At 66.2% G+C, this 12,064-nt stretch overlaps 1 protein-coding gene across 1 annotated transcript in view; it reads left to right on the top strand.

Annotated features, from left to right (window-relative positions):
* Galnt9 (polypeptide N-acetylgalactosaminyltransferase 9) overlaps window positions 1-1,132 on the top strand; it is a 71,017-nt gene extending 69,885 nt beyond the window's left edge. Inside the window, exon 11 of the mRNA XM_047562290.1 lies at window positions 271-1,132. Within this exon, the coding sequence (XP_047418246.1) occupies window positions 271-417 (147 nt within the window). The 3' untranslated portion in view covers window positions 418-1,132. The remainder of the gene's footprint in view (window positions 1-270) is intronic.
* The last annotated feature ends 10,932 nt before the right edge of the window (window positions 1,133-12,064 follow it).

Genomic DNA, 12,064 nt, shown 5'->3' with positions numbered 1-12,064 from the left:
GGGGGGCAGGGGCCAGTGAGGGGCCCTACTGCAGCTGCCTTTGGGTGGCTGGGTGGGGCCAGGGCCTTGGGCTTGGGCCCTGGACCTTTCCTGGTGCCCCTCTGACCCCAGAAAACAGCAGGGCAGGCTGGCAGAGTGGCTGCCTGGGATGCAGGTGGCAGATGGGGCCAGGGTCCCCGGGGCTTCCTGGCGGCCATGCAGGGACCAGCGTGGGCCGAGGGCCACCCCTCCTGCTGGGAGCCCAGTCTGACCCGGCTTCCCCTCCCCCAGAGCGGCCCCATCGTGAGCCGGGACACGGGCCGGTGCCTGGAAGTGGAAATGTCCAGAGACGCCAGCTTCGGGCTCCGGCTGGTGGTGCAGAGGTGCTCAGGGCAGAAGTGGATGATCAGAAACTGGATCAAGCACGGCCGGCACTGACCCCACCTCCGCAGCCACCGCCCGGACGCGGACGCTCTCGGACCTCGGGGAGCCCCGGCGAGCCCCGGCGGGAGCGGACTGCCTCCGTGCCCCCCGCAGCCCGGGCAGGCTGGGCCGCGCACCGGACGGGGAGGCTGGCGCCTGCAGCCACAGCCGCCGTGTCAGGAACAGGCCTCCCAGGACTGGCAGCTCTGCCCGAGGGAGGGCATCCGAGGACGGGGACGCCCACGCGAATCACGTGCCTTTCTACAGCCATCCTCGGGCTGCCGGGACAGCCGGCTCTGCATGTGCCCAAGCCCTGTGCACCCACGGGAGGACAGCCTGCGCCCAGCACGGCGCCGCCCTCCGCACACGCTGTCCTGCGCAGCCTGAGGCCCCGCCGGGCTGCCCTCGCCTGCCCACTCCATCCAGCCTCCATCATCCAAGGCAAAAGCCAGCGGGCAGCTCCTGCAGATCCAGGAAGAAGCCAGGCAGGGAACCCACAGCTGCCCTGTCCCAGACGCGGTGGCGGCCAGGCCGAGGAGTCCGCTCCCGTGCTCAGCAGAGACCTGAGAAGAACCAGCAGCAGCAGCCACGCTGCCACCTGTCTCGGGAGCTGGAGAGGCCACTGCAGGCAGGGGCCCCGTGTCTGCTGTCCCTCGCCAGCGTGGCAGGGTCAGCAAAGGAAGTCCTGGCCCCGCGCCTGTTTTTATAAATAAAGTTTTATCGGCACACAGCCACACCCAGCTCGCGTCTTGTCTGTGGCCCCACTGTGGGGCTGCGGGCGCAGAGCGGAGGCCTGCCCGAGCCAGGACGCGCCATCTCCTGTCCTGGAGGGCCACGTCCGCCTCCTGGACGGCTGAGGGGTGGGGGCAGACGGGGAGGCGGCCAGACTCCACCTCAGCCACAGAGCCGCCAGCGGCTGGGAAATGCAGTTGCGTTGGGCAGGTGTGTGTTCAGCGGCCATCCAGGGCCTCTGCATTACAGGAGGGAGAGTGGACGGTCAGCTCTGGCCTCTCTGCCACTAGCCAGATGTGAAGCAGAAATCCCCTGCACAGGTTTCAGGGCGCGTCCCCACGGCCCCGACCCCACCATGCCGCACCCCTCCACGCGGGTCGCTGACGCTCGGGACTGTTGCCCACACACCACTGGAGCACCAACCAGGGAGGGCGCGTGCCGGGGCTGGACCCCAGACGGCCATGCTCGCCCCGGCCTGCGGCCACCCAGGTGCCCTCCCTCCCCAGGCAGAGCCTCCAGACCCCTTGCTGGCCTCTCGGGGAGAGACCTGTCTGCCGGTGGCTTCCCGTGTCCCCTGCGGTGGGGCAGCCTGGAGAGTGGCTGGTGTTCCTCTCTGGACCTCAGATGGAGAGGGTGGAAGACGGGCCTTCACACGGCCCACCCTCCTGGCCACAGCCAGGGACGCGGCCCAGGGGCGGCTAGCAGAGAGCAGCAGCAGAGCCTCCCGTCTCTCCCTCACCCTGCGGGACGGCAGGTCCCCAGGAGAAATCCCCCAAAGACCAGCAGGCGGCAGCGACTAAAGCCCCAGCAGAAACACCAGAGCCAAGAGGAGCAGGTGCCCGAGCGCAGGCCTCCTGAGGCCCCGGCCAGGGCTCAGAGGAGCCCTCCTGGTCCAGCCTTCCCTCTGCTGGGGAGGCGCTGGGGAGGCGCAGGGGAGCGCCAGCCGCTCAGAAGGCCCCCGAGCACGGCTGGCTGAGGGCCGGCTCGAGGTCCCCAGGGCCCAGAAGTTTCCCAATGAGCTGGTGCAAGGCACCTGCCTGCAGTGCACATGGAGGCCTCCCAGCGTCCACCACAGGACTCGTCACCATGCCGGCAAGGCAATGGGGCACCAGGCTGCAGACTCGGGAGCTCAGGAACCATTGGCAAACCTCGCGTCCTGGGGCGGTCCTCCCCTGATCCTCCCTGCAATCCTCCCCCAGTCCTCCCTTAGTCCTCTTCCATCCTCCCCACAGTCTTCCCCCTGTCCTCCCCCAGTCCTCCCTGTAATCCTCCCCCAGGCCTTCCCTTGGTGCTCCCCTAGTCCTCCCTGTGATCCTCCCTACAATCCTCCCATAGTCTTCCCCTTGGTCCTCCTCCAGTCCTCCCTGAGAGCAGGAGGAAGGAGGGGATGAGGGAGAGAGCAGGAGGAGGAAGGGAGGAGGAGGAGGAAGGAGGGGAGGATAAGAGGAGGAGGAGGATAAGAGGAGGAGGAGGAGGGCAGGAGGAGGAGGAGAAGAGGAGGAGGAGGGGAGGAGGGAGAGAGTAGGGAGGAGGAGAGGAGGGAGAGAAGATGAGGAGGAGGAAGGAGAGGAGGGAGAGGAGGAGAGGAGGAGGAAGGGAGGAGGGAGAGAGGAGGAGGAGAGGAGGAAGGAGGAGAGGAGGAGGAGGGAGAGGAGCGGAGGAGGAAGGGAGGAGGAGGAGGAAGGAGGGGAGGATAAGAGGAGGAGGAGGGCAGGAGGAGGAGGAGAAGAGGAAGAGGAGAAGAGGAGGAGGAGGGAGAAAGTAGGGAGGAGGGGAGGAGGGAGAGAAGATGAGGAGGAGGAAGGAGAGGAGGGAGAGGAGGAGAGGAGGAGGAAGGGAGGAGGGAGAGGAGGAGGAAGGAGGAGAGGAGGAGGAGGGAGAGGAACGGAGGAGGAAGGGGAGGAGAGGAAGCGGGCAGGGTGGGTGTGGGATCCTAGTGGGTGGCGAGGTCCTTCTTTGTGGCTCTGCCAAGCTGAGAACTGCACACTGTCCTCACGGGTGAGGCCGAGGGGGCATCTGGGATGGCCACAGGCCTGGGCAAGTCCAGCATCACAGCCAGGTCTAGGTGACCCTGACCACGCCCCAGGCTGCTGCTGCCCAGCACTTCTTTCCTTTTTAAAGGACCGTCTGTTTTCGAGGGCTATGGTGCGAGCAGCAGAGCGGGATAAAACCCGATAGGCGCCCGTTTCTTCCACTGACCTTGTCACAGAAGGCCTCCTCTGCGGGAGGACCTGTTACTGGCTCCTCTGCGGCCAGGCCTGGGCGCTGCCGAGGCCAGAGAAGAGATGCTGCGGTGGGAGGCGGCAGGCGGGCTCCTCCCGTGTGCTCTGGGGAGGCCACGGGCATCCGAATTCACTTTGCCTGAGAGAAACGTGCGTAGCGCCAATGAACCTTCACCCATGGCCCAGGCTGCAGGAGCCAACCCCGGGGGAAGCCGCGCAGTGGGCCTGCTGGGGCCGGAGCTCCGCCCGGCGGGGCTCACCAGAGACCCTGGAGCAGCGCATCTCCCTGGTCCAGAGGCCAGAGGCCAGGTTTGGGCACTGCTTGCAGGCTAGTGGCCTGGTCCTGGCGGTGCCAGGAGGGAGCAGAGGAGAGGGAGATGGGGCACCTGCCTGAGCTTGCTGAGGACGGTCCCGCTGCACCCGTGGTTCCCGCGGGGTTTTGCTTTGCTTCTTGGCCTGTTTCCTGGACTTTCTGCGAAGGCATTTGCCTGTGCAGAGCAACATCTGCTCTCTCCCTCCCTCCTCAGGGTGCGTTCCCAGGTGCGGGGGACCCTGCCGAGGGATCCTGGGGACATTCTCAGACATCAGGGCACCTTGTGGGCGAGGAGACGGAGCAGGGACCAGAGGGGCAGCAGGCCCTCTGTGTCCTGGGCCCTGGTGCTCATGCCTGGCTGCCGGCCGAGCATCTCGAACCCTGGGCAGGGCCGGCCATGGGGAGCTGGGTGGTCTGGTGGGTGCCAGAGGCACGGGTGGAGGGGACCAGAGACCCCACACAGGAGGGTGGCACAGGCGGGCCGGGGCCTGGTGTCTGGGGACAGCAGAGGTGAAACTGCCGAGGACCCACAGGCCCGAGGAGAGCGGCCCCGGGAGGCCCTGGGAGGCCAAGTCCCTGCGCACGGCCAGTAGCTACAGCGGGGCCAGTTGTCCAGCAGGCAAGCACTGAGGGTGCACCCGCTGTGTGCCAGCGGGGGGCCAGGGGCCATGTCCACGGCGGCCTTCTGAGGCCAGCGGCCCCCACCCTGCACCCTAAACCCCACAGGGTGCTGCTTCCTGGAGGGCCCTGCCTTTCCCAGCAGACCGAGCACCTCAGACCCACAGAGGAGGGTCACCACAGACGGGCCTGTGTCCCCACGGGAGGGTCACCGCAGACGGGCCTCCTGTGTCCCCCACGGGAGGGTCACCGCAGACAAGCGTCCTGTGTCCCCCACGGGAGGGTCACCGCAGATGGGTCTCCTGTGTCCCCCATGGGAGGGTCACTGCAGAGGGGCCTCCTGTGTCCCCCACGGTGCCCCGGGAAGTCCACAGTGAGCCCCGGGTCAGGAAACAGAAGACTCTGGATCCCGCGGCCAGGCGCACGCCCCACCCACTGGGCTTGCTGACCGCAGCAGAAGCAGGCAGGTCCTCCCACAGTGTCCCCAGGGCGGAGTGGCTCTGCAGCTAGATGCAGCATCTTCTCCTGACACGCCCCTTGTCCCCTGCAGCAGGGGACTGGAGTGGGTCATAGCCGGTCAGGCCCAGCGTCACGCCCAGCAGGCACGAGCAGCCCCGGTCACAAGAAAATAGCCGAGCCCAGAGCCCACGTGATCTTCAACCTCAGAGACCCCAACTCAGTCGGCTGTGGGAGAGCAGAGGCCAGGCCCCACAGTTCCACGCAGCCGGGGACGCCAGGCAGGTAGGTGACCAGTGAGGCCCTGTGGACCCAAAGCAAGCCCGCACCTCACTCAGGGCTCCAGGGGAGGCCCGAGGCCAGCCTCTCCAGCAGGAAGGGATGTAACAGGACCCTTGGGGACCACAGAGGAGCCAGGAGTGAACACCTGGGAGCCCCCGCCGGGCTGGACAGCTCAGCTGGCCTGCAGCCACCACACCACGGTCACACCTTCACGGCAGCTGGAACCGCCAGGGACACGTCCTGCCTGCCAGCCAGCCTCGCCTCTGAGACTCCACAGCTACTGCTTCTATTTTTGCAGCCTGGGTCCTGAACCGCCACCCGCCCTTTCTTCTTTATGTTACTTTTTGAGATAGGGTTTCGCTAAGTTGCTGAGGCTGGCCTCGTTTGTGACCCTCCTGCCTCAGCCTCCTGAGGTGCTGGGATCACAGGTTGGCGCAGCTGCTTCTTGCCACCTTGAGAACCTCACACCAGGGTTGCTGCTTTGCAGGGTGCAGGCTGCAGACCCCAAGCAGACGGGCGAGCACAGAGGGACAGCACCCAGCCCAGAGGCCCCAGGACCTCTGTGAGCAGTTCTGTAGGCCAGGCATCCTGAACCCACCTGCGGGCAGCACCAGGCTCCTCTGAGGGCCCCGGGAGACCTGCTGCCGCTCTGGCTCCTGGGTGTGGGCTGGCAGTGACCGTGGCTGCTTGGCCCTGCACAGCCTCTGCGTCTCCTCTGTGCCTCGCGTCCTCTGCCTCCCCTGAGGACACTGGTCCAGCCCTTGAACCTCGTTTTGAGTTTTGACATGAGAGGTGCGAATGGCATCAATGGCCTGGTGGCCCCCCGATGGTCTGGCTGGACGTGACTTGTCGGGCGATCATCGGGGACGCCTCCTGCTGTGGATGGGCCGGGAGCGTCCCTGAGCGGCTCCCAGACCTGCGGGTGAGTGACCAGAGCAAGTCCCAGGCCACCGAGACCCAAGGAGTGGGACACAACACAGGTTGGGTGGGAGGCTCTGCACGGTCACAACTTCTACGGTGGACAGGGGAGGAGGCCTCCCTGGGGCCACCCTGACCACAAGCCCTGCAGGCTGCCTCTGGCCTGGGACTCCATCCCTCACACCCAGGGAACCGGCCACCCTGCCCCGGAGGCCAGTGTCCTCCGTCCGTGGCACTGAGCAGCCCAGGATCTGCTGACAAGCCGAGCCCCAGGTGTCCTGCCCGGGGGCCCCACCCCAGCGGTGCCGGGCTCACAAGAATGGCTGCCTGGCAACGGAAGGAGACCCACTCCCTGCAGGGTCGGGAGGGTGAGGCTGCGGCACCGTGCCCTGCTGCCAGAGGCAGGGAACCTCTCCGAGAACAGGCATCAGGGTCTCCGCCGGACAGGGGAGGCCGCTGGAACTTGGGCTCGCGAAGTCCAGGAGGAGGCCGAGAGCCCCGGGCCTCAAAAGTTGAGAGGCGTTTTGGGAAACCGACCCCGTGGCCGCCTGGGCTTGCAGTGGCCCCGGGGAGAGGCACCGACGGCTGGGCACCGGCCCTGAGAGGAGAAGGGAGAGGAGCCTCCAGGAGCCCCAGCGGCAGGGCCCCCGAAAAGCTGCCATGCGTGACCGGGCCCCAGAGGCGCCCGGTGGCCTCTCACCGATGAGAACGGCCTCCCCAGGGCCAGTAATGCAGCTGCTGGTCCTGACGAGGCTCCGGGAGGTCAGAGCCCCCCCGAGAGCATTTCTTCTTGCTCTTCTGAGCGCCCGACAGTCATTTTTAAATTAAGTTAAATGGCTGATCTGTGCCGACAAGTCGACAGAGGCGCCTCGGGGTCTCCAGGGGGTGCACTTCAAAGGCAGCCTCCCGTCTCCCTCAAGATCCCAGCGCAGCGTCACGGGTGCGCGGCCCTGGGTGAGGGTCCTGCCCAGCAGCCTCTGCAGGCCCGCCTCTGGCCCTCCCCGCTCCCCACACGTGCCCTCGGCTGCAGCGGAGGGAGGACAGCCCGCTGGAGGAACCAGGCCAACACCAGGTGGCCGCCAAACAGGAGCTCCCAGAGCAGCCTCCCAGAGACCTGGGACCAGCCGGCGTCCCCAGCAGGCCGGCTCCCGCGTGCCCAGCTGATCAGCCGCTGGCTGCCACCTCCCCAGCTCAGGGGACGGAGTTTTAAAAGCTCTCAGACAAACCAGAAGTGCTGGCTCGCAAAGCCGGAAGGGCCGGGCCCCGGGAGCAGCCCTGCGTCCTGCTGCGCGGGCACCCTTGGCAGGCAGGAGGGGTGCGTGGCCACTAGCCCCAGGCCCACAGCCGTGGCACCCGAGGTCAGCCGGGGCGTAGGCTGGCGGGGAAGGGGAGGGGGCAGGAATGGCCACCACCCAGCTGCCGCTGGAGACTCGGGCTCCGGGGACTCGGGGACGTCTGGCTGGGACCACAACCTGCTGCCCGCACAGGCATCCCAGTCCCCCGCCACGTGGAGCCCACTTCCCGTCCCCTGGAGCCTCCCGGCCACCGGCCACGGCCTGTGTCGCCCTCCTGCTCCAGGGCAGGCTCTGAGCTGACACTGCCCACCTCACACCTTATCTGGTCACAAATAAGGAAACGGAGGCCCACAGAGGTCAGGACCCTGCCCCAGTCCACATGAGGACGAGGTGGGACTGGCCTCCCACCTGGAGCTCCCACCTGGGCCTCCTGAGCCACTGAGCTCGCGTCCAGGGCTGGCAGTCCAGACTCCAGGTGCACTGTGCCAACAGGGGCAGGCCGGGCAGACGGGCCTGGGTCACCACAGGACACGGGCCGCCCACCCCAGAGTCCCCCACGACTGCCCCATGAACAGCGGCTGGGAGACAAACAGGCACAAAACCATGGTGGACCTGAGGAGCTCAGAGCAGGAGACGGACCCAGACAACCAGGCGGGCGTGCAGCGAGCCCCCGGCTCCGGGCAGGCCCCAGGCGTGCGCCCCTGGACACGCACCAGCTGGACACCCAGGCCGCGCTTCGGAGGCTGCAATTCTACTTGCCCGATTTTCTTGCCCAAACTGGGCCCCTGGATTAAACATGGGGACCCTGGGACACAGCCAGCCGGCTCCATCCCCCAGGGCCCGGAGGACACAAGGGGACCAGGAAGATGAGCATCCTGAGTCCTGAGCAGGACGCAGCGGCTGGCTCCAGCACTGCCAGGACCGCGCCCGCCTGCTCAGGAGGGCAGCCCAGGGCCACGCCCGCCTGCTGGTGGCAGCCTGGCTCCCGCGGGCCTCGCCTCTGCTCTGGGGCCGTGCGGGACACGGGCCCCGGGAAGCCAGGACTCTCTGCTGCCCCCGGCGGCTCCTGTGCCCGTCCAAAGTCACTGCGAGAGGCTGAAGCCAGGGAGGGTTTGCCACGTTTCCGAGTGCGAAGATCGAGCTCCACGAAGGCGGACTTTGATGAGAACCTGCACAAGGCAAGTCGTGTGGTGCAGGAAACCGGGAGCACATCCAGGAAGGAGGCCGGGGACACAGGCCTGCGAGCCACACGGGTCTTGGGTCACTAGTGACTGTTTAAAGATCTTTACCTCTTAATTTTGCTTCCGTTTTATCTGTAATAAAAAGTAGTCTCTCATTTTCCCATAATGTGACTGTGATCAATAACCACAGGACATTGTTGGTCATTAAGAAACAAGGTCTGGGTCAGCCCCAGTCGCTGTAGCTACTCTAGCGTAGAACTCGTCTATGAGGAGATGTTCTGCTGGGTGCTGGGAGAGGCGGCCGGGGCGCTCCACGCCGAGCCAGGTCCCCAGCCCTTTTTATTTTTTGAGACAGGGTCTCGCTAAGTCACTCGCTGAGGCTGCCTTTGAACTTGTGATCCTCCTGCTTCAGCCGCTGGACCTCCGGGTGTATCACCACTCCTCGCTGAAAAACTACCGCGTTCACGTCAGGAGTAAGAGGAGTGGGGTCCGGGAATCTGTTCTGCTGAAGTCTGGGCCCTTGGGCGGCAAGCGGTCCAGGGGGCCGTCCTGCCTCCCTGAAAGGTGCCCCTCGCCTGCAGTCCAGGGCACGACCACCACAGGCCAGGAGGACCGCAGGCCTCTGGAACAGACCTTGCGTTTTCAGGCGAGGCCCCCTACCCGGGCCCTCTGCTCAGGGAGGATAGACCTGCCCGCCTGCGGCTAGAGCTGAAGAAGAGGGACGCCAGTGCCCATGGGCACTGACCCGCTCCTGCTCCAGCCCCACAGTCCCAGCCCCTTCTGGAAACCGCTGACTTAATTTCCTGTCAGTCCCAGAAGGTGAACTGCGGTGCCTTGGGAAACGCTGCCTTCACTCACAGTGACAGAGAGAGGTCTGCTCGCAGGCGCCAGGCGCCAGCCCGGAACCGCCTCTCCACGTGCGCTCCCGCCCAGGCGCGGAGGCAGGGGGCGCAGCCCGGGGCACACCTGCTTTTTGGGTGGGAACGCGCCCCCGCCCCCGCCCCCACGGGGCCCTCTGCAGGTGTGAAATGGGGAGACCGTGTGAACAGCCCGGTGGGCCCCGAGTCTGTCCACCAGGGTCCTCACCCAAGAAGGCTAGGGGCTCGTGGTCTCATGGAAGCAGAGGTCGGAAAAAGAGGCTGGAGGCCAGAGCCCGGGAGTGTGGCAGCCCCAAAAGCAGGAAAGTGGAGGGTGGATTTTCCCCGGAGGCTCAGAGGAATCAGCACCATAGCCCCTGGAACGGCAAGAGAATCAGCTGAGGAGGTTAAAGCCACCCAGCTGCTCCAGCTGCGGGAAACAGCACGGTGGGGACCTCAGGGTGGGCTGCCGTGGAGACAGCCAGGGAAAGGCCCTCTGGAGGAGGCCCTCCCAACAGCCCAGGCACCGACGGCAGCTGGCTAGGGCTGTTCCAGGCAGAGGCAGCCCTGCAGAGGGCGGGGGCTTCTCCCCTCCTCCCGGCCCCTGGGTCCCGCATCCTCCCCTCCACCCTCACGTGTGAGGGGCTTCCTAGATCCCTGCTTCCACCCTGGACCCGGGGCACGGGAGGCAGGAAGTGCCAGGGCTCCTCAGGGACAAGGTGAGCTGCTGCCATGGACCACCTCAGACAGCAAGGACAATGCTGGAGGACACGGCCAGAAAGTCCACAGGATCCGCAAGTCCACCAAGGGAGGTCAGAGCTGGAGGATCAGCTGTGCGACCTCCACCTTCAAGGCCACCCAGGCGAGGCCCTACGTGCGGATCCAGCGAGGACGGTGCTGAGGGCAGGGTATGCGGGCCTCCAAACCTCGCCCACGGGTGGCTTCTTAGTGCCAAGGGGCAGCCCCTCTATGGTGGAGAAACCAGTCGCTCCCAGTGACCAGTCTTGCCACTGCCAATAATGGGACACACAAGTGTCCCTCCTCCAGGCAGGTGTCCTCAGCAATGCTCACCCACGGGGGCACCTGGGAGGCCACCCACGGACCATCCTGTGTGTGGCCCGGGCCAGCCGCTGACCTCTCTGGGCCCTGGCTTCCTCCTCTACAACATGCTGGGTCTGCCTGGGGAGCTTCTGGTGGGGCCAGGCGAGGGCCGCAGGGCATGGACGCTCCTCGCCCTTCTTGCAGAGACAGGCACCATCCATCAGGTCCCCGCCTGGCAGCTCAGAGCGGCCCGGGCGGCACGAGCACAGCTGTGCTGGGGAAAGGATGGGACAGCCTGCCTTGGGCAGAAGACGGCCTCGTCCCCTCAGCACAGGGAGCACAGCCCGGGAGGCCGCCCGCTCTCCACCACAGGTGACGAGCAGAGACAGGGTGGCTGCTGCCCCGAGCCAGGCACCTGCAGAGCCACCCAGCCCAGATCAGAGCAGCCCGGTGGGTCTCCCGTCTGGACCTGCCCCCACCCCAGGAGGTCTGCACAGGATGCTTGGGGGTGGCCTCCTAGTGGACCGGCCCAGAGCAGCTGGGCAATGACCGCTGGAATGATTTCCAGGCCTGGGGAGGAGGCTCTGCGCCTGCAGCCCAGGACCCTCCCTCCCAGCTGATGTCCCCAGCACCCAGGGCCTCCCCTGCCACCATCCCAGCCTGGCACCACAGGGCAGGCTGGCCCCTGGGGAGAAGCGTGCATAGCAGTGCCGGGGCAGGAGAGAGTGCAGAGGGGCAACAGGGCCAGAGCGCAGGTCACACCGCCTTCCACAGTGGATTCCCTGGGCAAAGCCCTGGCACTCACCATGGCCAGGCAGCCCAACCCAGGTCCCCAAGAGAGGCGTGGCCACACTCCAGCCCACACAGGCCTGTCCTGCAGAGTGCCCATGGTTCCACTGAGGAGGACAAGACCTGCTCGGGGCTCTCAGCCTCCTCGGGGGCCACGGCAGTGCCCAGCGGAGGCCTGGGGGGCCCAGGGCCAGCGCTCCTGCCTCTGTTATGCTGAGGCGTCCTCCCGAGCTGGCTGCCCCTCCCTCTCCAGTCACCGTGCCCAGGGGCTCCCCTTCCTACACAGCTCAGCGGTCCTCACTCGCTCCCCATGTCACCGTGCCAGTGAAATACAGACTGGTGTGCTTCTGACAAGCCCAGAGGTGTGGTCCAACACAGAGCCCATCACCTTCCTGTCCCTCTGTGGGGTCCAGCTTGATGTCTCACATAGCAGGTAGAGGCACCAAGATGGAACTGAACACCACAGACCTGAGGCCTGCCAGAGCGAAACCACATCAGACCAGAATATTCTCTTCTCACCTCCCCTCCCTGCATGATCCCTGAGGGACCTGGGAACCTCCAGCTTGATCCCAGGCCCCTGGCCATGGAGCCCCAAGGCCCTGAGCTCTCAGCAAAGAATCCCCCTTCCACCACCAAACCACTACGGTCCACTTCCTGCAGCTACAACAGAACACCCGAGACCAGGTATTCCATTCCCAGTCGGGAGGCCAGCAAGTTCAAGGGCAGAGACACACACACGTGGAAACCTGGGCAGGACACGGGGATGCACAGACGCACGGAAGTGAAGGATGCACACACACGTGGACACCTCAACGATGCAGCGGAGCACAGACGCGTCGTGACTCAGCGGCGCGCGGACGGGGCGGGGTGCAGGGATGCGTCGTTACGCGGCGGGCCTGCGTGGACGGGGCGGGTGTGCGCGGACAAGAGCGACGTGCCTCTGCGGCGCCAAGGACTG

This window comes from Sciurus carolinensis, chromosome 8 (genome assembly GCF_902686445.1).
Source record: "Sciurus carolinensis chromosome 8, mSciCar1.2, whole genome shotgun sequence".
Taxonomy (NCBI): domain Eukaryota; kingdom Metazoa; phylum Chordata; class Mammalia; order Rodentia; family Sciuridae; genus Sciurus; species Sciurus carolinensis.
This window is presented reverse-complemented; position numbering and strand designations above follow the sequence as displayed.